This window comes from Coturnix japonica, chromosome 12 (assembly GCF_054131305.1).
Source record: "Coturnix japonica strain WE chromosome 12, WE-NBRP24, whole genome shotgun sequence".
Lineage (NCBI taxonomy): Eukaryota > Metazoa > Chordata > Aves > Galliformes > Phasianidae > Coturnix > Coturnix japonica.
The window spans coordinates 11,904,587-11,930,001 of NC_140674.1; the positions used below are offsets into that span (position 1 = coordinate 11,904,587).

The 25,415-nt window shown below is 38.2% G+C and overlaps 1 protein-coding gene across 1 annotated transcript in view; it reads right to left on the bottom strand.

Moving 5' to 3' along the window:
- The window catches only part of LOC107318292 (uncharacterized), a 163,425-nt gene that overhangs the window by 87,869 nt on the left and 50,141 nt on the right, over positions 1-25,415 (bottom strand). The window contains exons 7-10 of the mRNA XM_085513561.1: positions 18,759-18,808; positions 17,934-18,098; positions 12,069-12,250; positions 10,241-10,324 (exon numbers count right to left, since the gene is read on the bottom strand). Of these exons, the coding sequence (XP_085369687.1) occupies positions 10,241-10,295 (55 nt within the window). The 5' untranslated portion in view covers positions 10,296-10,324; positions 12,069-12,250; positions 17,934-18,098; positions 18,759-18,808. The remainder of the gene's footprint in view (positions 1-10,240; positions 10,325-12,068; positions 12,251-17,933; positions 18,099-18,758; positions 18,809-25,415) is intronic.

Consider the following 25,415-nt stretch of genomic DNA (forward strand, 5'->3'; position numbering starts at 1 on the left):
CAGAGAATTATCTGTCTTTCCTGCCTCAGATGCTGTTTTCCATATGATTAGAAAATTTATATAAAAAAATAATTAATTAAAAATACATCCTCTCCTTCAGATGCTGAACACCAGTATATGAACTGCAATGCTTGGCGATTGTAACTTCCACAGTAATGACAGGAAATACCCTCGTACCTATTGTTTACACACTTCTATTGACTAGCCAGGACAAAATTAGAATCAGGAGCTTTTACATTGTTCTATAATTGGCCTGAGTAAAATCTAATAACAAATCCACAGTGTAGTCAGAACTCATCTGTTGTTTGCACTTCCTACTTCGCAGATGAGACAGTCTCAAAAGACAGAGTAGGCTGAAGACTGGTTGGACAACTCTATAAGTGAAGTCTCAAGACTCTTGTCATTCTAGCTGTCTAAATTACTTAAACAGGACTCTGAGGGATTTAAAGGGGAGAAACGACATGACAAACAATTATATTCTAACACACTATTTATAACAATGCCCTTTCAGATTATTGTTCCACTCAGACTGACACATTACTGTAATCCCAGGGATGAATCAAGGGACTTAGAGTTAGATCATGCACAGCTTGTAGGCATAAAAAAATACGAATAAAGAACTGACATTCAGGAAATATAGAGCGACTCAAGGATAAATTCTGCTGGGATGAGCTTAATTTATCAATGTCAATAACAACGGTGAACACATCGCAAGAATACATGCATATTAATTGAAAATAACTCAGATTAAATCACTGCAGTTTGACATTTTGAGATAGGCACTTTATCTTTTCAAGAAAGAGAGCACTATAAAATCTTTAATCTGAAAACACATCTTAATTGCATGTTATCACCTCCTAATTGCTTCTATATTATATTAAACATTTTGCTAATTACTAGCCTGATCATGGTGTAAATAGCTTGAGGCTAGAGCTCATAACCAGCTGAAGACAACTGGGCACAATGAGGGCCACAAAGAAGTTTATCACTTCGGTGTATTATCACGGACTTCCATCATTATCAGTGTCTATCACTCTTTATCTCTGCTTCCCTTGTGAGATAAAGAAGAGAGGCAATAATGCAGATCAGAGGTTGGGCTGCATTTCAGTTAATCCATCTATTTCTAGCTCTAGATTTCTAACATTCCCTGGGGACAAAAGTTGTCTGCCTACTGCTGTCACTAATCTACTGCTTGAACATCGAGGCCAGAATGCTATTTGCTGTACCACAACACTGGGTAATGGAGGTGCTCCTGGACAGCTGGATGTACGTGCTGCATCCAAAACCAAAGGACATGGATGAAATGTGTTGCTGTGAGCAATCTACCTGCTTAGCTTCAGAGCCTGAGTAATACACAGATGATGCATAGAGAGCATCTGAGGCAGCAGTTTGTGAATTCATCAGGAATGACAATCATTTATGTCTAGGCAACAAAAATATAAAAATACTCATACAGAAGTGCCAGGTGACCTAACAATACAAGCAGCCATTTAGGCAGCAACTAATAATTTGGGCACAGTAATCATTTAGATAATTACTGTTACCTGAAATGAACAGATCAAAACATCATTTTTAGTTTTTCTTTTGAAAGGAAAACGGTTTTATCCAACATCATATTCAAGAATGAAGTAGCTTTGTAGGTTACAAACTGCCTCACAAAATATGATTTGCTTTTGCCAAAGAGAAGAAAAGAAAACGATGGGAAATTATTTGGCCTGTACACAGGTAAAATAGCTTTCTTCCTCTGGCAGAACATAAGTTTAGTGAATGCAAAGAGGAGATGGCAATATGTGGCCCATGAATTCTGCTTTATTTAAAATTGGGCTTTCACCGTAGCTACTTTGTCAGGGCTTGCTGTAAGATGTCAGAGGCCCAAGTTTGTCTTTGCTAATAGAAGCTTACTTTTTTATCCTTTGCACTGTGGCAGCAGCAAGGGATCCACGCCTGGAGCTTCATTTACCAGAGGAAAATAACTCACAACTTCTTTCGCAGAGCAGAAAGTTCACTCGCCAGGCAGAAAGAAAACAGACTGCAAATGAGGGAATATGAAAGACAGATGAGTTTAGGCCTGAGTCACCAGATGCCAAAACAAGAGTTCTCAGCTCCAAACTGTTTTTCTCACTAAAGACCACACTATGGAATAGCATGCAGAAACTGATCAGAAAGTAATGCACAAACCTGAAGAAACCTTCCCACCTTCTCTTCACAAGGCTCACTGCTCAGCTTTGGGATCTGTGATCAGTGCTATTGGGGCACTCCTCCCCTCCCAGTCTTTTGTACCATAACATACTCCATGGGCTATAATGCACTCACTCTACCCAGATTCCTTAGATTTGAGCCTGTGCTCTATCAGAAAAGTCATAAAATAATTTAGACAAGTACAGTTAATAACTTACTTAGAAGTGAGTGCTAACTGTGGTCCTGCATGCTGCCCACCTGATGCTCACCTCCCCTGAGGCTGCTGTGGCACTGTGCTGTGACACCATGCTGTCCTGTCTGCACCATGCTCCCTCCGGTGACACAGGCTGCAATGTGACATTGACAGGAATTTGGGGCTGTGAAAGACTGTGTGTCAAAGCTTCACAAACTGAGCTTCCTGTCAACATTTCTCAGCTACAAGCGCACAGAGGAATGAAATACAGCACAGCTAACCCGAAGGATGCAATATTGCACAGCTGTTTTATTGCCTGGTACGGGTAAGGCATTTTTAGGGAATATTTTCTGTCTTTTAATGAGCCCACAGCAGAAGGCCCTGAATTTATCTCAGCCACCAGAATTCTCTCACTCTTTCAGGTTCTTATCTTTCTCTGCTTCTTTTTCTCTTTGTTTCTAGTCTGTGCCTGTTTAAAGCACCTCATCTCCTTTCTTCAGCTCCTAAGAAGTCCTTACAGGTGCCTGTGCTCTCCCAAGAATTCCCTAATTTGCCTTCTTTACTTTCACTCAAGGCTATGAGAAGGCTCCGCTGTATTCTTGACTGTCTTTGTATCCAAAGCAAGGAGAGGGAGACACTTCCTAGTGGAAGAAATGCTTTGCCCTGGGAGGTCAGTGTGAGGATGAATCCCCTGACCTTAAAAGCCATTTTAAGAACACCTTATATTAAAACACAGAGTGCACACTGCTTCAAGTCTGTACCACACAACACTGAACTTTCCCAAGGGCTCAGTTTTGTGCTTGTATTTCAAATCCACGCTACACATGAGTTTTATGATATTTGCTTGTTTGTATTTTCTCCACTGTGTTCACATATATTATCTCCACAGCCACTAATTCTTGATATAAATGATGTTAAGCAGTAAAGTATGGTCCATTAACTTGATTTTTAAAAGTATCTAAAATTTACACAGTGATTTAAATAATAATATAAATTATATTAAGTATGTGCAGCAGCAGAGGGTACAGCCTCCTAAACAGAATGAATTTCTCCTTGGAGAGCACTGATTAGTTCATTTTTCCTAATGAATCTTTTGTTATAGTCAGAAGTTCCTTTTTTCCCCCTCACTGTCTCACTTATGAAGCATGCATATGTATATATGTATGTTCCATTTATATATTTGATAGCTAGATTAAGTGATATCCTACTTCACCTCCAGAAAGGGCACAGCACTTCTTAAGGAGAAAGCTGCATTTATTAGGTCAGGAAAACTAAGGCCAACTCATCCCATCCACAGGTTCTCCACCTGCTGAATCTTTGGGTCAACTATCTCCAAACACGCAATCCATTGCTAAAATACTGCCTAGAGAAAAGTGGATAGACAGTGCTGCTTCTCTCAGTGAAAGTTACCGTTGAGGCCAATTAGAAAGTGTTGTCCATTCAGACACTCCATCAAAAAGAAGCAGCAGATGGCTTTGCACTGCTTTCTTGAGCTTGTAGGAATGCACCTCTGCTTCTGTTCTCCCCTCACTGCATATTCACACCATTCTTCCCCTAGGGCAGGGAGGAAAGAGAAGTTCCCTCACTCACTCACATGTGCTTTCCATGCTCATAGAAGCCAGGCTGCCATCTGTTCTAATGAACTTTGAAACAAACTGCCTTTAAGATAACTTTCTTTTACCTGCAGTGATGTTCCTTTGGTGGTTGTTTACCATCACGCTGGTCATTTAGGCTGTAGTTTAAAATGCATCATGACTGTTGTTTCTTTCTTCTAGAAATATCAATGTAGGTAGTGCTTTTCAATAAGTGGACATTAATTCACGCTAAATTACAGTGGGATTCCCATGAAATTACATATTTCATCCACATGAATACTGAAAGAAATCATTATGATTAATGGTATAATTTATATGTGCATGTTGATGAAAGAATCATAATCTAGAGTAAATTAGTAGAGATTTATGTACTAATAATTTTGTTGTGCTCTAAGGTCCAGATGAAAACCAACTAAGTGATGTTGTATTGACAGCCAGTTCATATTAACATATCTTAAAGGGATAGTACAACGGTATCAAATAAACAATTTCTAATCCATATTAACTTCATTTTACCCCTTTTTTCCCCATTCAGAATCCATAATTAACATACTGCTAGGAATAAAGTCTTATCCTTTTCATCTTCACATATGTGCCAAAGAATTATGCTAGAGTAAATGAATGGAAATATTTCATCATAAAATAGCTGACTTTGAATAGAGGAAAGTAAAGTAACGGACCTGCTCCATCTATGTGTTTCTGTGAGCATGAAGACCATGTGGGTCTGTGCAGGGATGAGGAATTTGATACCTCGCTCCAAAGCTCACAGTACTCTAGTTTACCACCTGGGACAGCCTTGGCAGCCCTCTGTGCTCATCCTGGCTACCCATCGTGTTGTTGCCTGCTGTGCCACACCTGAGCCCCTTACTAGCTATACCCCAGGCATGTATGTAGTGTGCTCCTGACTCAAATGAGGGACATAGTTTAGTGGGCATTGTAGGGATACGTTGATGGTTGGACCAAATGATGATCCTAATAGTCTTTTCCAACCTCAACAATTCTACAGTTCTGTGATTAAGCAATCTTCATTGTTTCATGCATGTAGCAGAGCTGTACCATCTAGGGAACTCACAGGACATGAACTGAATTTCCATGCAGGAAAATACCAGCATGAGCAACTTTCTCCTTGCCAATATTGTTAAGTGTTTATTTCTAACACTGAAGCACAAGTGAGGCTGAGGGCAGTGTGGTTGAAGAGGCCATGTACCAGTGCCATGCAGTCACCTTGTACAGTTCAAAATGCCAGCTGGTGGTAAACATGTGAGGTACAGTGCATTACTTAATATTCTGAAGAGAGGATTGTGCATCATTTTACATTAATTACTAAAGCGAATATTTATAAAATGCATCTCTGTATATAATCACCAGCTGATCTTACCTCTGCAATTCTTACAGGAAATAAAAAGTGGAACATAAATTAAATTCTATGCCAATTCCTTCTTAAAAACAAGGATAAATTGCTGATCTGGCAAAATTTGCAATAATCTTCTCCCACAGTGCTGTCTGAACATCATTCTTTTCAAATATTTTTAAAAGAAATAGTCTAATGTGATCAAAATAGTCTCAGGATTTTGCAGTAAGTTACTTAATCGATCTATAGCAACTCAGATAGGATTCCTCCCCAAAATGTTTATAGTCCCCCAAAATTGCAATTTCCTTGAAGCAGACATTCCCTGAGCTCTGCAACTGAGTCTGTAGTGATGTAAGACAACAGCAGCACTACTACTGTACTTCAGTAATTTAATCAAGATCCAGAACGTCTTCCTCTTCATCTACCCTTTCAAATTAGCTATTTTAATGTTTTGCTGCTGGGACATATTTTCTCTGTAGCGCAGAGGTGAATATTAGAGGCAGCATTTTAAATTTCATACAATCTGAGATACTTTATCTCGTAGCAAAGCCTGTTGGAGGATTAACTCTCTTCTAAAGGGAACCCAACGTCAGTTTGCAAAAGGAGAAATGACTGATGGCAACATTATTAATGACAAGCAGCTCATTTCTATGCAATTTTACCTAGCTACCACTTATGGAACCTCCAGCCACCACTATACATTATGCAGAATACCTAACTAATTTTCAAAACCCTTGCTTAAAACTTAATTCAAGGGAAAGACATCTTGATCTTACAAAAGGCATTATTGCCGGAGATTAAACTGCTTGATGCTATGTATTGTTCTATCTGTAGTCAAGAGGGAATATTAATTGAGATGTTCCATGGATTACAGTGTGTATTCCACAGTGGATCACATGTTTCCTGGTGGTCTTTCCAACAGGAATAGCACAAATGAGGGGAATAAGACGGATCATTTTGAACCTTAGTTGTTAAGCCATTGTTCTGTTGTGCACAAAAGGTAATGCTTGGTTGATTTGCTTTATTTCTGAGCTGTTCTGATTTTTTCCCTGTGCACCTAATCTCCACCACTTCCTCTGTGAGTCATCAGCAGCTGGACCCAGTGAAACCACAGGAATTGCCTCCTGGTAAAGAGCTCTAATGGTGCTATTACTCAAGTTCAATTCTCTTTAAGCCTGGTAAAGAAGCATCATGAGTCATATGGTACAGACAAGAGTTCTTTTGCATTTACTTCTTTAGTAAAATCAAAACCTGTACTTTGCTTTTTTGAAATGATTAAAAATGAGTCTCCTGCACCTATCTCTCCCTTTTGCAACAAGGATGATGTGTCATTTAAATTTGAATTCCTCATTACTTTTTTCCTTTTTAAAAAACAAGTTCTTAAAAGCAAAACAAAACAAAAAAATCTCAGCCATTTAGCTCTTCCACTTCTGCTCATTTTCATTGCACAGAAGTGCAATGTGATTCACACCTCCGATTCAGCTGATTTGATTAGTTGTTGCTGCCATACACCTGCTGCTGACACGGTAGTAGCCTGTATTTGTGGCATAAGTTCCTGCTGTCTGTCAGAACAGGTGGATATTGTATAGTAGATTGAAAAGAATGGTTTGAATGGCAATTGTTCTGCATCCCTGCTTACACAAATCCAGGACAAGTTGGGTCCATCAAATTAGTCTCTCCTGATTTGTCTGCAGTTACTAGGATAGTCACGTATCTTATTTAAGCTAAGGCCTGATTTTCAACTGCAGATGAGAATAACCTTGCCAGATGAAATTTATAGTAAGATGGTTGGATGTTGTTCACAGCCACTGTTCATGGCTTATTCTTGGGCTTTTCTATGCTAGACAATTTGAAGACTTCAGAGAGCTCTAGGGGATCTCTTTGACTCTTGGTAGGAGCTCCTTTCCTCTCCTTCAATTAAAACAAGTCATCCTTAACATTTAAAAATGGTCCTTATTAAAAGAATTTCTCATCGTTATTATCCTCTCAGAATAGCATTTTGCCTTCTGATGAAGTCCTGCATGCTGGTTGTAGGAGCCTCACTGAATTGTAATGCTGTGCTGTACAGAGACTGATAGTCTGTGACAGTGTATAATGCTGGACAGCAGAAAAAGAAAAGAAATAAAGGAAAAGAAAAAGGAAAGAAAGAAAGCAAGAAAAATTAAAAAAAAAATAGGGAAGAAGGAAAAAAAGAAAAAAAAATAAAAAGGAGAGAGAGAAGGATGAATGAAAACATAGGGAGTTTATTGTTCAGCTAATTAAGCACAGTAAACTACATGGCATTTGGGAAAGATACTCCTACAAAGCAGAGTGAGCCTTCTTACCATACAGATCTTTGAATTATATTTAAAACACAACTCAGGAATACCCTGAAATCCTATATGCTTCCTGAGTCGAATGGATTTCAATGAAATACTGAATGACAGTGCAAGTAGCATTCAACTGGTAGGAAGAACTGGAGAAACCAAATACAGAAAATATGAAACCTCCTAAAGAGGGGTAAAATGAAACTGTAGTCTCTAAATCGGATCCTTTATTTATTAGCGCAGTTATATCTAAATGGATTAAGAGCTCCAACACAGGCATTCCCGAGTTGCAGTCCACATACCACAAGTGGTACGCAAGTGTCTGCAATGTGACTTGTGACCCCTCATAGAGCTGCAGGCTGAGGCTGCTGTCACCACTGTTGCTGATTGCAATGTTTGGCAAGGGAAAGTTCAAAAATCATCATAGTCTTAACAGATGAACAGTTTTCCCTTTCATGCAAGATATTTATTTCAGGCAAAGTGTCTCATCTGAAGCACACACATTATTCCTCCAGTTTGAACAGACCCAAATGTTTTGGGGTCCTTACGCTATAAATGCAACCTAAGTACCATATTACCACCAGTGCCAAAATTTAGAATTGATTACTTCTGCCTAAAGATACTGCTATTTCTCTCGGTGTACTTTTCCAGCTAGCTACTAAGTCAGTGGCAGACTGTAAATCATGACTGTGCAGTAGAGTTCTAATGTACACTTTTTCAAATATGCTTAACTGAGCAGCTGTGCTATGGAAGAATTTGTTTTTCCAAAGGCAAGGAAAAGCAGAAACTGATAACATTTTATATGGGACTACAATTCTGTAATAGGGAATTATCCACAAAGTTTTGTCTATTTCAAATTAATTTGTGATTAAAGTATCTCCCCGTACAATCTTTAGAATGATTAATTTGGTACCTTTATCGAGCTTTTACCTTTCATCTTGATGGCACTCATTAGTGATTTAAAAATTGTGATTTCCCAATTTTCAGGTCCACTGAAGAAAAGGCAGAACCAGAGCTGTCAGTTTTAGTCCAATTCTAACAGATGTATTTGCTTTGCAGTAGAAGCTGGTTTCATATACTTAAAAATGTTGTAAACAATTTGCAGCCGCTTGATTTTTTTTTTTTTATGCCATCATAAATATTCATGACAGTTCTTCAAGATCTACAAACGTAAGGTGACCTTAGACCAGAAAATAAATAAATAAATAAATCAGACTCGGGTAGTATAGAGCACAAGTCATCACTTTTTCCACCTCTCTCAGAATTACACAGACAGCTGCAAAACCTGTGCTCAACATCACATGCAGGGCTTCTAGCAAATGATTTTCTATGTACTTTAAACAAAACCAAAGAAAAGCCACTGCACTAAGGCTGCACTAGTGGAGAGTTTGATAACATGGTTTTGGCACATAATGCAATGGCCCTGCATGACCTTGTTGGGGGTGTGATCAATAGATCTGAAGATGACTTTTAATCACTCTAGTACACATTTGTTGGTTTGTACCAGAACAGCTTTCAGGCATTAAGAATAGAAAGGAAAGTGAGTGTCTTCTAGGCACTGGATGGAAAATAAAAAAGAAAAATGGAAAGCACATCTGTCAAAGCCGGCTACTCTGCATGCATTTTAATTGTTCAACAAATAACACTAATCATGCAAAAACGTATTATGCTGTGTGGTATTTTATTACATGACAAGGCACTGTATTATCCCAAATATATACAACAAACAGGTACCTTTGGCTCGCCCTTCAGCAAAGTTTTCTTTGCTTTTTTTCCCCTGCAATTTTCTCCTTCAGTATTTCCACACGTTATCTATAACAGGTATGTTTGTGTTTCAGGTTTTAAAACTAATAAAAGACTGTATGTGGAGACAGTAATTGCATCAGTAGCTCCAGCCAGTCAGATAAGCCAGGGACGGGATGGCAGGGGGTCCTGACTAATATGAGAAGATGTAAGAAAAGACTTGAGAAGGTGAAGTAATTCCACTCAGAAAGATGCAGGACTTTGAGGGAGTTGATCTTCAGTGGCATAAATTGCTTAAAATGATGCTGAATTACACCAGCTTGCCTTAAACATTTGGGTCATCTGATATGTAATTCAAGCACGGCCTACGTGACCTAGATTTCTAATGATACAGCTCAGCAAATAACGACTAAAATGGCACATTAGTGACAAAAAAATAAGATTTGTCCCCAAACTCATAGAACACACTTTCTACTAAAGCACTCCATCCACAACACACATTTTTCCTGGGGTAGTTACAAGGTATAAATAAATTACAGGTAATATTTTCATAAGTACACATGTGATTTAGAACTCCATGCCCCATTTTTTAAATTGAAGGAAAATGTTTAAAGTGATTTCAAAGGGACTGAGGTGATGAAGCACTACAAAAAAAAAAAATAAAAAAAAATCCTACTGGGCTCCTGTTACATTCAGTGTCTGACCATAAATGCTTAGATGTCCCTTTGAAGGTCAGGGAGATCTAATATCTGAGCATCCAAGCTTCTTTCAGAACTGTGAATTAGAGTCTGAAATGACATAAGCATTTCGAAAATGAAATCTAGCAAAATCTTGTAGATAGGCTGATTTTGTTAAGGGTATCTGAAAGACTTACCTGGAAGGTTTAACAGCTTAGGGATGCCTTGGAAAAAAACTACGTATTCATCCATCAGCTCCAGAATGTAAAGCGAGTGCACTCCTGTAAACAGAAAAGAAAATGTAAATTGATCGTTTTTAGTATTTATTACCAAATTACCAAGCAATCTGAAAGCAAATGCGAGAGAAACTGAAATACTTCCAAAATAAACCCCATGTACTTAGTAGCATCAGTGCCATCTGACTGCAGATGAATGGCACAGCATCAACTGCACCACCAACACCACAAACCTCACTTATTAATTCTCTCACTTTCATGTTTTAGAAACATGCATTCTTTTAGAGTTTTCCACCACTTCCTCAGTGGAAGATGGACAGCTTCCCACACCCTCTTTGAGCTACTCTGCAAATCCCAATGGTGTAAAAGCATGATGGCTGCTTGTAATAAACACAAGCAAGCCAGAGATTTGTATCATTGCTTTGTTTTGGAATCAGATCAAACATCTCCGAGGCCCAAATAGTCCTGACTTAGAAATGTGTTCACACTACACTGTGTACACACAGCCCTAGGAACTTTTGCATACATAACTGTAGTTTAATGTTTTTCCCCTTGATTTCAGTTGATAAAATCTCAGTCTGTTTTAATGGAATTATACCGGCACTAATGTCATACATTCAAAAATTTCAACCCAACTCAACAAATGAAGAATGGTCTCTTAAGAAGAGCTGTAACAATGACACATATTTTGATGCATTTCTGTATTATTATTATTATTATTTTTTTAATGTGAAGTCCTTTAAGAGAAGGCAGTGGCGTGCATTGTATACATCCAACTGATTGTTCATGTTCATAGGATACAGTCCTCCAATATGAAAGCTATAATGTTTCTTTCTCTCTCTGTGGCCTTAATACCATTTGTCTTAACATCTGTGAGACCTGAAGGACTACTCAGTAAATTAAGAAAACAGCTTCTAAAACCAGACAATCATTTTCCAAGCCAAATTTTTAACTGTGGCTATGGGAATCTGCTGTGACGCAGACTAGTACCCAGAAACCAAAATGCTCATAAGGAAGCATTCACTGTGTGTATGAAAGTAAATCCTGATATTCCTTGAAAATATTGATCGGGTGAATCTTACGCACTGCTGAGGATGTTCAAGGTGAACATTATTTGTTAATGCTTACTTTACCATAAGCATGCAACATGAAACACTTGGGTATACATGCAGTTAACAGGAAACAATGCTTACGTACTGTTATGATTGTTTTTCGCCTCAAAGCACCTAAAGCATACATTCATGAAAACTACTTTTGGAGGCAGAAAAATTGCGCACAGAGTAATTGCATTATAAAATACTTTTTTTGTTGTTTGGTTTTGTTTGTTTTTTTTTTTTTTCATTTCCGAGCCTGATTCTTCACAAGTCACATCCTTTTTGCATTTTGCAGAAATGATATGTCATTAGGAAACGTAACTCTTGGTTTTGTGGGCATGTCATGTTATAGTACGTTAGAAAACATGATGTGCTGACATAACCATGCATGACCATTATCCAAAAGACACATTAAATCCTGGCAGTTCAGTTAGAGGCACATTTCATTCTCAGTACACATATTCTGCATATATTATAATCTACTCATGCAAAATGTAAGAGATCGAGAAAACAACACAAAGGAAATAGTGCAATCATGAAGTCAAATCCTTCATTCAGCATTCACCCAAATTCTCATCTTAGTCTGCACATGCAGAGTTTTCAGTCCCTAACTGATTATTTATACAAACAAATATCAAACAAATACAAATAATTATATTTGAACACTAGAAGAAAATAAAATCACCTTTCATTACCTCCATAGCTGTTAGTGTTGCTCTTTGGATTTTATCCTTTCTCATCTCTCAGTGTGCATTAACATCTGGGACTCATCACGCCATCCAGCATTTCAACAAAGATGACGTCACCGGTGCCAAATACTTTGACAAACATAGCTACTGCATAAATCTAAAGAACTGAAACACCAGACAAATTATGCCTACGATTAGAGACAAAAAAGAATCATTTGTACCATGAGTTTAAGTACATTAAACAGGCTTTCTTTACAGAGGGAAGACATTGACTAAAAACTGTAAAAGCTGTGAGAGTTTGGAAAAGCTTTTGATCTTCCATTGTTAGTTACAACCTTGGAGAAGGTTAAGTTAACCCCTTGAACAAACATTCCAACTGGCTTCCAGTTCACTCCACAGTAACTCAGTAGTGAGCTAAATTGAATTTAAATTTCACTTTGAGAATACAAACTGACATAGGTCAGCTATGAAGACAAGGAAATGAAAAGGAGTGAATTTGTCATTGACGTATACTGAAGGAACCAAACTTTCAGTTCCTATTTTGGAGGCACTGGGCAGTGTGGTTTTATCACACAGAAGTGTATGTGCCCAGTTGGCTAAGGGGTAAGTTGTGCCAGTGGCGGAGAGACCCATGACACTGAGTGTCTCCTGTACTGCTGCAACACTTTGCAGGGCAGAGAGGAGCAGGGAAGTAACAGGGGACAATTCTGTTCAAGTCCACCAGTTACCACCCTACTGAGGGAGCGGAGTTGTCATCTGCGGAGACCACTCTATGTACTGCCCCTTCTCCAGATGCACACTGCAGGAGGAATTTATTTCTTACCCTTTTCTTCCTGTGCACCCATCCAAAACCTAGCAGGCCTTTTCAAGGATTGCTTTATTTAAGATATAATTCAAAAGGCAACTATTCAGTTCAATACTGACCAATCCTACCAAAAGTAGCATGACTCTACCAGCCTGCCAAGGAAGGGATGCAGGAGGCACACAAGGACACAGGCTTATCAAGTGGAACTGCACTACAAGTTTTGCATTTGTTTGCCACCAAAGAAAACTTTAAGCTACAGTTACAGGAATTGTGATCAGCAGTTTGCCCAATAAAGTGAAAGAAAACAAACACAACCCACCAGGTCTTATTATCAGGCCTAAAATCAGCACTGCAGTGATTCCAGTGAGTGATAATTACACAGAGAACTTCTGCAACACGATCACTAATTCACATTACAGCCACCTTAATCAAGTAACTACCAAACAATTGGTGGCAACATGGGATGTACTTATCAAGATATGTCTTCTGTCAAAAAATCCATATAATTATCTTAGGCAAGACTTTTCAGTACCTGTTTAACAGGTAAAATATTCAGCAGAGAAAGATGTATTTTAACTAATATACATTAAAAAAAAAAAAAAGTGAAATCATAAATTACACATAAAATGGCAAAAAACAAACAAGTTACAACATAGCAGAGGTATCTGATTGAGATTTGAATCCTTTAATTACATTGCAAACAAAGTTTGAATAAACTTAAGTCACTACTATTTATTATACCAAACAGAGGTCAAGTTCAAATAATAAGCTAAAATATGATTAACTCAGCTTTCAGTGGGCTCCAAGAGCATTCATCTGTTGTTGATATTGGTGAATACTTTCATACCAGCAACTATTATTTTCAGCCCTCGGGTACAACATCTTGCACTCAGAAGTAGCAGGAACACATCAGTATTTTTTTCCCACACGTGGGAATATTAACCTTTATAGAAGTACAATATATCCTTATGCTCAGCCGTGCCAGTATTCCCTTTTGCTTTCTAGCACATGCCTTAGTTTCAAATCTCTATGATTAAACTAAAAGGACAGGGAGTTTCATAAAACAGAATAATGCTGCTGAACATGCAGTCAATTAACTGAAACATGGAGATGGATATTTTTTGAAAGCTCCTTACAGGCTTTAGACAAACACAGTGAGATAACAATGGCAAATTGTTTGGCTTACTAATTGTAACCAAATGTATGCCATTCTATCAAAACATTCTCAGGAGGATGTCAAAGACTTCTTAAGTAAACATATTGAGTCATCCTTTTATTGATGTGGAATGAGGGTCTCTAATAAAAATAGAATATACAGTAGATCCTCAAGGATATTTATATATATATATATATATATATTACTGTTCTTTGAAAATGCAGCCTGAGAGGTACGTTAATAATTTCACACAGCTGGGTAATAAACATTCCTGCCAAAAGAATTATGTAAAATTACATAAACCCTTATAAAACAGAATACGTTTCAAGGAGACATAAAGTATAGACTCGGCTACTTTAGTCTTTTTTTTTCTAAAAGCTGTGTTCTAACAGAATGAATTTTAGCACGTAAAATCCCTCTCCTTGTAAAATAATATAAAGATAGGCCAAAACTTAAACCTGACTTTAATACGTAATTCAAAAGTGACATATGGTGCAAACTACAGCAAAGTTTAGTTCTGAGAAATGAAAAAATGCAGCCAAAAAAGAAAGGTTTTTCTTATCTGAAGCAATTGAGAGTATGGCAATGGACAGATAAAGGCAAATACTTTTTCATCAAGACATACTTTAACCTTTAAATATAAAATATAATACAAAAGGAGCTATCAAGTAGTCAAAGCACTTGCTTATTCTTAAAATGAGGATTGCAATGATGTAATACTGAAAAAAAAAACAACAAACAATTAATGCTTTTAAAAATAACCCTTAGAGTATAGAAATTGATCCATGCTTCAGACTTAAGTTAGTAACTCATTTAAGTACGTTCCTGTCCAAACTTCACAGAGGAGCACTGTACTTAAACAAATAGGTGGAAATTAAGATACATAAAAATAAATGCAATTATTTTGTCAGATCTGAACTTAATTTTATTCAAATAGATAGTAAGGATTAGATTAATTTCAGCTTCACAGAGTCAATAAGTGAATAGAAATGAATATGCCTCCACAGGGCCCAAACTAGGAAGTTCTAAGCACACAACTGTGGGGAATATGTACAATGCTGCAATAATTCTTTCCTGGCATATCTGAGAATTCCTACAAAAAATACAACATAAGAAAGCATTGGCAAATTTCTTTTCAGGGTCAGAAAGGAACTCTCTAAAATAGATTTTTAGCAGAGAACCTGCAAAACATTTTCTCTCCAACTTGTTCTACAGAAACCTCATTTTATGGGAAACTTGGATAAAATTTCCAAGGTTCTGGAAAAATGAAGACAGACCGCAGGTTGCCAACTCATTTCTCACAGCTCTTCATTAGTTCTGACATCCATGAGCCAAAGTTACAGGAAATGCTGCTGAAATTACTGGGAAAACTGGGGTGTAAGTCTGAGATGGTGTCTGGCTAGATTACCAGCTTCAGGCAAGTAGGGATGCCACAATATTTGTTCTCATCATCTACATTTTCTTTCTTCCTTCTAGGCAGTGAACAGACTGTAGAATAAGAACTACAGAAGTGTAAAAAGAGATCAGAAACTTTCTTCCGGCCCTTTTATCCTTTAGAAATCAACTTATCAAGAGAAAACAGAAGAAAAATCAAAGCACATGAAAGTTTTAGCATAAGAACAACCAGGCTGGATGAGACTAAAGGTCTCTCAAGCAGAGTACTGCCTCCAGCACTGGCCAGGGGCAGGAATATGGGAAAAGCAGAGGAACCCAGCTTATACTTGGAGATCTCTTTGCCTGGCTGTATCTTTCCCAGACACCACTATGCATCATGTTTGAGTCTTCCTTCAGCAGAGGTTGCTGTCAGGCCAGTAAATCACTCATGACCCTCTCTTTATGCTTACAAACCTGTCACCAGTATAGCAGGGGACAAAAATGGAGATGGTTATGAGTGAGAAGAAAGAGGATGAGGAAATGCTTCAGAGTAGCATTCACTGCACTGTGCTTGCTCTAGGGCCAGAGAGAAGTTTCCAACTCCAGAGAAGGAACCACAAAGCCCCATGCGACTGCTCAGCCACCAAGGGTTGATCTAAAGATTACATAGGTTTAGCTGCACAGCCCCAAGGCATAACTAACTGCAATGTACTTTTAGTCATCATTATTTCAGTTGTGATTTTTAAAATTATTATTATTTACATCTTATCTCTTCATATGTAGAAGGCTGAGCATTGATCCTGCAGAAGCACAGGCAGATGTAATTTATATACCTAGTGGTATGCACATCAACCTGTTCAATGCACAACACACAGAGACAGATTAACAGAAACAAACTCATAGTTAAGGGCATGACCTTCCAAGAAGAAATATAACAGCATTATTTCCACAATCTTTTTTAGCAGTGTCTAGCAATAAATTTAATAATCAACTGTCTAAAATGGCTTTTCAGTCCCTTGCAGATATTTTTTTCAACATTTGTTGTTTATTTTTATTTCTCATCAGCCTGATGTTTCAGATTTCTCATCATGATAGAGCTGGACAATGCTCAGAGTTTCAAATGATTTTATGTACATCAGCTCAGAAACAAACTATTTTCAGGGTATACTAATAGAAATACAACTGAAAAAAAGAAAATCTGCATTTTCTAGGTTGAATTCTTCCATGCCTCCACATAATAACAATGCCTATGTCAGAACTGCTCAGGTAGGTAGCAAGCAATCTGAAATTACTACAACAAATTACTACATCCTTGTGCCTTTATTATTCCCAATTTTTATTACTATATAAGTGATTCCACTGCATTAATTGCAATTAATCAGAGACAGTTATTAGCCAGTATGAGTGCAAATGGCAGAACTGGGCCCAATACAGCCACTCAACATAGATGTTTAACAGTTGCTCTAAAATTGCTTTTCCTCTCTTTGCCAGACTTTGGCAGTTCTATTTCATTGCATTTCTTTGAGATAGTTGACATGAATGAGACAGAAAATTTTCTGGCTGGAATCTCCTTCTAGATACTGATCAATAAAAGTCCGTCAGATCTAATTTATTTCATTAATATAGACAATTACAATGAAGTAGTTCAGAGTTCATTACAGTTTTCTCTTAACAAACCATATTCTGACTTCAGTATTTCAAGCTATCCCTGCAAAACATCAGACTGAGACCCAGACGTAATTTTCTCCCTTTCTTTCCTGCCTTCCCCTCTTCCACATCTCTGCTATGTTTTGCCCCCCTTTTGGAAAGAGATTCTCTCATTTTATTTGTTATTTTCCCTTTATGTATATCCTTCCCTTCAGACAGAACTTTAGAATATAGCTTTCATTTTGAAATTAAAATGCAATTGAATAAATGAAGCAAGAATTGAAATGTCTTAACAACGCCTTCAGATGTTTCTTTCTTTATTAAGGGGAAAAAATATTAATAAGAATCCTAGCCAGAAACAGCACTTTGATGCCTCTCTCTCTGATTTCCCAGGCTGTGCGTGAGCAACTGCATCAATAGCCTTTTGCTTCCTGTTGTATTTTGGAACAGGTGAAATATTTCTCCTTTGCTGCATGGGCAGATTGGAATCACCTGTCAAGACCACAATCACCTTGTGAAGAAGTGACATATCTCGCAGCCAGGTTTCCCCAGGAATGCAATGCAGCACTGTGCAGTTCTAAGTGCTCTCTTAATAAAGCAGTCGCGTGCTACATATGGGATTCTGGATCTATTTTGTAGAGACTTCAGAAATGGCAAAGAGAAATGGTTTCAGCAGGAGATAATGGGCTTTATGAGTTTTCCCAAATTATTCCCCTTTTTAGTAGCCATCATCTTGTCGGGTGACATCTGGAATGATTAGAGGATGATATTTTAGACTGACAACTGGGCTGTCATTCACACTGTCAGTCAGCAAACATCCATGTTGCCCAGGGTTACTAAGCTAGTTTATGCCTTTGTCCTGTAGTATTTAATGCTGCTGATTCCTTACCTTGATTTCAGCTGAAGCGGTTCTGACAGCTAGAGCCAGAGGCAGGCGGAAAGCTCTGATGATGGTGGGAGTCCTGTGGTGCCTTTGTGTGCCATGGTTTTAGTGCTTCTGTAGGAGTCCATGAGACAGGACGTAACATCGAGTATTGGGGTGGGTCTGGATCATCTGCTTTCAAAACACAGAATCCCAGTGTTTAAACATTGCTCTGGAAACACATCTGACTATTCTGGCTTAAGTATTCGAGTAGGAGCTTTCTTAAACCACTCACTGTCACCAAATCGCCAGCAAGATCAATAGCGTTCCAACACAATGCTGTTCAACTGCTCCTTGGTGAACAGTCCAAATTTCTTCCCATTTGCTGCCTCTGTGCAACTCCCTGACCAACACAAGGGCCTCTGATTTAAATGTTTCAGTTTGGGAACCCAGCTTCAGACTCCAAAATCCAGATTTTTCAAAGTGAAAAAGTATCACCAGTTTTCAGATACATCAGAGCAGCTTGGTGAGCACACGCCCACTCTAATATTCAAGACCTACAACACTTCCATCAGGAACCCAAGAACAGAAGCACCAAAGACAGCTTCCTTTAATCTTCATTTCTCTTTGACTTAATGTTTTCTCCTATTAACACAATAACTTTTCTTACAAGCACAGTGAGCAAAAGGGATGCTCACAAAAATCTAACAGTTGATAATTAATAAGCTACCTGATAAACTAAGATAACAAATGACTAAGGTAGTTATTATCAGCCAGCAGGTAAAGAATTTGCTATTATTTGGTTTCAGACAGGTAACAGTATGAGCCATCCCAGAGCACTTCAAAACTTACAATATATGTCTGTGACATCTCCCTCCTCCTTGCAGGATTACAGCATTGTCCTGAGAAAACATAAAATAAAAGAATTTGCTTAAAAATTCAATAAAAGTGCCTTAAAACACAGGCAGAAGTTGCATAGCCCCAAGGCAAGAAACTCTTTCAGTAATGTTTTTAGCTAATGTTTTTGAAGTGTAGAAAAAGTAACAACACTTCATAAACAAGTCGGAGAAAAGGGATGACTTTTTTTTTTGCCTACTGTATGCACACAAGACCATAATGCCCTGACTTGGGCATTATCCAGCTCCTGCACACTTCATTCCTCTTGCTCTACTGGAGGACACTTACCAAGTACAGCAGCAGAGAAGCTGAAACTGGAACAGAACAAGCATGTAAATATGTGTGGACATGACATTAGAACAGAAAAGAAGCTGTTCGAAGTATGATTTGATAGCATTGTTCTGGAGCTCACCCTTCTAAGGAGCAACAGGAAAGCAAATAAATCACTATAATTTATTTATACAGACTTTTAAAATAGTTCACCATGATTCTTTTTGAGTAGTATCTCGTAGAACTGGTTGTTAAGTATAAATTAAAACTATTCAAGAGGTAATATTTGTAAAGCAATTTTGCATCCACAGATGAATGCCGCTGTATAATATGAACATTGACATATTTGACAAGGCAACAGAGTTAAGTGTGATACAGAGTCAGACTAAAGATTTTTTTCTTGTCTGAAAAGCCCTTGTTTTGTTACTAATATTAGAGCTACAGAGGCCTATTTGACAAAAAGCATCTCCTAATTTGAGAACTGTAGCTTTTAAGCTCCATAGTAGCAGCTATTTACCTGGTTGGCTCACTCTTCACAAAATGTGCCCATTAAGCTCAGGGTATAAAGCCAAAAAAAAAAAAAAAAAAGACAGAAAAAAAAGAAAGAAACAGCCACTCCACTGAGCATGACTGAACAAGTGACTGTGCTGGTATGCATTTGATAAGAGACAGTAGAGGAAAAGGAGATAAACCTCAGGGCATCAGACAGGAGTTTACATATTCCATTTAGAACAATAGGGAATGCTATTATTGACTTCATTGGGAATAACTCATAGGAGCACAAGCTCTCCCTGGTTGCAGGTGTTTGGAGGATTTTCCCTAAGGGAAGCTTTGTGATATATATACATACGTACATACACAACCCCAGCTTATGTCAAGAGAATTTATGCGGGCATTCTCAACTGAGAGTAAATTTTAGCCCTTTTCTTGTTCACTGATGTTACACAAGCATTTTCCTGGCTTGGCAGGGCTAAATTAAACTGGGCAACATTCTGCGTGTTTGATGTCTGCTAAATGAAGTGAGCTTCCAATTCGTCATATTTACTCAAGCTCACTCAACTCTAGTAAAAATTAAAATGTTCCAGTTAATTTAACAAGATAATTTAGCTCTCTCAAATCTTTCTTACTCAACATTTGTTGCTGTTTAAAAGTGGGGGGTATGTGCTGCCATGTAATTCTTTGGACAGCTCTGAGGACTTAATAGTTAACAGTAGACATTTTAGGTGCAGGTCTGACACTGTGTTTAATCTCAAACAAGTCCCTGCTTGAGTGGGGGAAGTATTCAGTATTTAAAGGAAAGAGGTCATTCAAAAAGCCACAGAATATTTAGGAAAGAATCAGGGTGGCTGTGCCTTAGCAGTGCTGATAAGAAACAAAAACCTGTCTCAGTGAATAACCTGAATGCAAACAGAAAGTAGCAAAGGGCTCTGAGAACAAAAATAATCCAAGTATCCATACCTAGAGCTATTTATGTTCAGTATCTGGAAATGAGAAGTGTCCACTGATGAATGTCCGTGTTGGTCTTGCAACTCTCTTTCATCAATCCACAGAAGGAAGCCAAAACACTATGCAACATTGCCATTGAAAGTTCAGGTTTTATACTAGAAAAAAGTTACTCTCAGGAAGAGTGGTGGTGCAGTGGCACAGGCTGCCCAGGGAGGTGGTGGAGTCACCATCCCTGGAGGTGTTCAAGAACTGTGGAGATGTGGTACTCAGGGATGTGGTTAGAAGGCAGTATTGGACTAGATGACCTTAGAGGTGATTTCCAAACTTAATGATTCGTTGTACATATTGAGCTAAAGTCTGCTGAAGTTACTGCTTAATGAAGTGAATCCAGAGGATTAATTTCAGATTGGTCATATCTGTAACAGAGAAATTTATTCCCAAGAATTTATAATATTGTCTCTCTGCAAACTAACTTCACTGGATGCTGTCTGTGAACCTGAGCACTGAACAGACAAAAAGGTGTAATAAATACCAAATTCAGATACATCATTACTACCAAAGGGTACGTCACATGTCTACAGCAGATGTCCTCAAAGATCCAGTGTACCAGATCGTAAACAATACTGAAGAATCTATTATCCTATTCATTTAGGGATACTATGATGCGTAGAATGAGGGTTATTTTAACGGCTGGCTGTATTGATTCAAAGGCAGGTGCTGGTGGTTCTGTTGTGCAAATCATAAGACACCTCAAATATCTCAAAGGCCTAGGAAGATTTGTGGGGACCAAATGGACAGAGCAGTGTATTGTTCATAGCCTTTTTTCTCCCCAGACTTCTAACAGAAATGGATGTTTAAAACTAAGCAAAACTCTTGCACGTCTCGCATACAGGTGCCTTAACACATTCTGCTTTCAGTCTTGCTGCAATTTCCTATGAAACAGTGGAAGACAATCACATTTTGATAAGAATTCATTAAGCATCCTAGCAGCCTGGCAATATTCAGTATGCCCTGAAGAATGTGCAGACAGGTGAACTGCAAAAAGCTAGCACACAAATGCAGAGCAATTTAAACAAAATGGTGCTGGGGACTTGAATAAAATTACAGCTACACGCCGTTCTTACTGTAGAATCAAAAGCAATGCAGAGTGCACCTGGATTCGTTATGCAAACCTTGGCATAGGTTTGTCAAAAGGTTTAGAAACCTGACTGCAAAACAGGGAAAAGCTTTGGAATTTAAAACAATAGCAGAAGCCACTAAACACTTCCAGCAATCAAGGATGGCTATTGCTCACCTTTGGAGAAATGTAAGCTAGATGTGTGATGATGCACCACTATAACAAATATATCTGTGATGTGGTTGTTTTTTGTATTTTTTTTTTACTTTACTCGTGCTCTAATATTTTTCCCCCACTAGTGAACCTTAGATTGTTTTTACTTCAAGTCCCTTCAGGGAGACAGATGACACAGACATCAATAATAATATCATTGAATTGCAGTGAAAAACCAGCAAATATGATGCAAAAACTTGATGGTGAATATAAAATTATGAAATGACTTTACAACATTAAAATCATTTCAAGAATGCAGTAACATTTCTGATCACTTCCTTTCGAAAGGGATAATACAGAGATAAAGGGGAGCTGATAAAAAAGATAATTAAGCGTAGCCAAGAACCTAGAAAAAAATCCTCACCTGAAGAGAAGTTGAAAGCACAGGGTTATTTACATTAGAAAGGAGACACATAAGAAGGGCATGATCCAAGAATGAAAACTGAATAGCTGGGAAAGGTTAGGAGCTTCAACCAAGAACAAGGGATTTACTGAAATGAAAAGATGGCAAATGCAACAGTGATAAAGAGAAACTTATTATTTTGGTTTCATAATTAAACTACGGTAGAGGGATGAAAGCATATTTTCAGTTTTCCACCACAATGCCATGCAGTCAAAATGGAAACAAAGTTTTTATAACATTTACACATGTATAAATCCAACAAATTTTTCAGAGAAAGGAAAATACTTAATTTAAACCTTCTAGTGTCAATTCAAGTTCCTTGGCTGTGTATATCAGATATTAGATAAGAAACACTCAAATACTATCAAAATAAAGAGTTTTAATTATCATGAATTAACATATTCCACAAAAACGAAAACAAACAAACAAAAAAACCTCAGGAATGTTTCAACATCCCCATTCATTGCAATGGAGTTGGACTAGATGACCTTCAAAGGTCCCTTCTGACTCTAAGGAATCTATAATTCTATGATAACTTCACTTTTATATTTCGTTTCATAAAGAACAGAAGTTCTCATTTCTGACTAACTGGAGCTCACCAATGCTGGATTTCTTTGAGAGTAACAATTTGCCACAATTAAACTCTCTTTAAGTTAAGAATACTCATATTAAATAGAAAGAATTAGTATCTGGAAAGGATGTTAGGAAAGACAGCTTTCATCTCTTCCGTGACCAACTTGGAGCCATCCCGTGGGCTAGGGTGTTAGAAGGTAAGGGGGCATGAAGAAGAGATGGTCCGCATTTAAACAGCTCTTCTTCCAAGCTCAGGATCAGTGTGCCCCTGTGAGCAAGATATCAGAAAAGGGTGACAGGAGACCTGCGCAGATGAGCAAGGAGCTCATGCACAAACTCAAAGGGAAGAAGAAGGTCCAAGAAATGTGGAAAAATTCATCCTGCTATAATCAGTACTGACTGGTGCTGAGGGAGCTGGTAGAGGTGAATGCTGAACCAACATCTATTGTCTTTGAGAAGTCTTGGAAAATGGAGGAGGTGCCTGAAGACTGGAGGATAGCCAATGTCACTCCAGTCTTCAAAAAGGGCAGGAAGGAAGATCCAGGTAATTACAGGCCAGTCAGCCTCACCTACGTCCCTGGAAAGGTGATGGAACAGCTTGTGCTAGATGCCATCTCCAGACAATTGGAAGAAAAGGAGGTTATCAGGAGTAGTCAGCATGGGTTCACCAAGGGGCGGTTATGCTCAACCAACCTGGTAGCCTTTTATGATGTTGTCACTGCCTGGGTGAATGGGGGGAGAGATGTGGACGTAGTCTACCTTGATTTCATCAAGGCATTTGATACTGTCTCCCATGACATCCTATGCTGAAGGGCCTGGAGCATCTCCCCTGTGAAGAAAGGCTAAGTGAACTGGGTCTGTTTAGTCTTGAGAAAAGACAGAGAGAGGATCTGATCCAGGTCTATAAATATCTAAGGTGTGGGGGGCAAAGTGTCAAGGCCAGATTTTTTTCAGCAGTGTGTGAAGACAGGACAAGGGGAAATGGACAGAAACTGGAGCATAGGAAGTTCTGCATGAATGTACGCAAGAACTTCTTTATGGTGAGGGTGACAGAGCACGGGAACAGGCTGCCCAGGGGGGTTGTAGAGTCTCCTTCTCTGGAGAAATTCAAGACCCACCTGGACACCTACCTGTGTGACCTGGTGTAGGGAACCTGCTTTGGCAAGGGGGTTGAACTCATTGATCTCTGGAGGTGCCTTCCAACCACTATGATTCCATGATTCTGTGAATGGATATCAAAGGAATTTGGATAAAAAAAGCTATCCTGTCATAGCTGGCAAATCAAATCTGGTAACAAAAAAGAAAGAATGAAGCCAGAAAGTGGGGATAGCAAATTTTCTGCTTCTTTTAGGCTGAAAAAAACAAAACACCCAGAACACTGTTTATTTCATACAGTGGAGATGGGAAAAGCCCATGTGCACAACTGAGCATCACGTACAGCTCTTTCAGATGATGAAAATGCAGACAAGGTTGATAACTCAGGGTTTTCTGTTGGGTGCTGCAGGATGAAGAGGTTGCCTTTCATACAGGACAGAAAGTCAAATTAGGTCCATGTTGTAACTGTTCAAAATTCATTAGAATGACCTTAGTTAAGCCATGCACGCTATGGTATATGATAATATAGCCTGAAGCAACAGCAGTAGTGGTGGTGGCACTTTCTGAAATATTTCCACTACTTGAAAGCCATTGAATTTGTTAAAATTTCTAAAAGGATTATAGCAGGATGAATTGGGTTTTTCCTTTTACTTTCTCCAAGCCGGTATAATAATATTACACAGAGCTTTTCATCTTCAAAGATCTTTACAAATCTTAACAATTCACAGTAACTGAACAGTTATAAAAAAAAATAATAATTATAAAACTCTTTTTTGCTGTCTTGCTAATTTTTTCTCATTATTAGTAAGAATTAACTTCATAATAGCAATAACTTCTTTAACTGGGCTGTTTTTTTTTAAATGTAACATTAAACGTATTACAGTCGTGTATCCCAGACATTCATAAATCATAATACCAACACTAAAATATTTTCTAGCTCCATTATATTCAAATAAATGACAATGCTTTTCTCCTTATAGCATAGCTATTTAATTGCTGTTTTATTATTTAAATCACAATCAGAAATCATATTGAAACAAGTGTTACCAAAGAAATCATCTTACCAAATATAACCACATCTAGTATCTGCAGCAGATAAGAAATTGAGGAAGTAATTTTATTATTCCTCTTTTCCTTTCTGAGCAGCTGCTCTAATAACAGGTAGAATTTTCAGACAACTTTCAAGTCTCTGGTGTACAACCAGATAATTTCTCTGTTTAACATTAAAGGTCTACACTTGCCAACCAGGGGCAAGTGCCCTCTGTTCCTACTCACTTTAATGGATGCTGAAGGCACCCACCAACTGACGGGACTGACACTTTCAGGCTTTACTTCACATTAAAAAAAAAACACCTTATGTAACACAGCTGCTTCTCAGTGCAAGGAAGGGTATTGGCATCCAGGCCTTGATGAACAGTTCTGTGCACCTAAAGACTCGCAGGCACCTTTGCCCACTTATTCCCAACAGCACGTGGGAAGCTCAAAGGATGCTCAC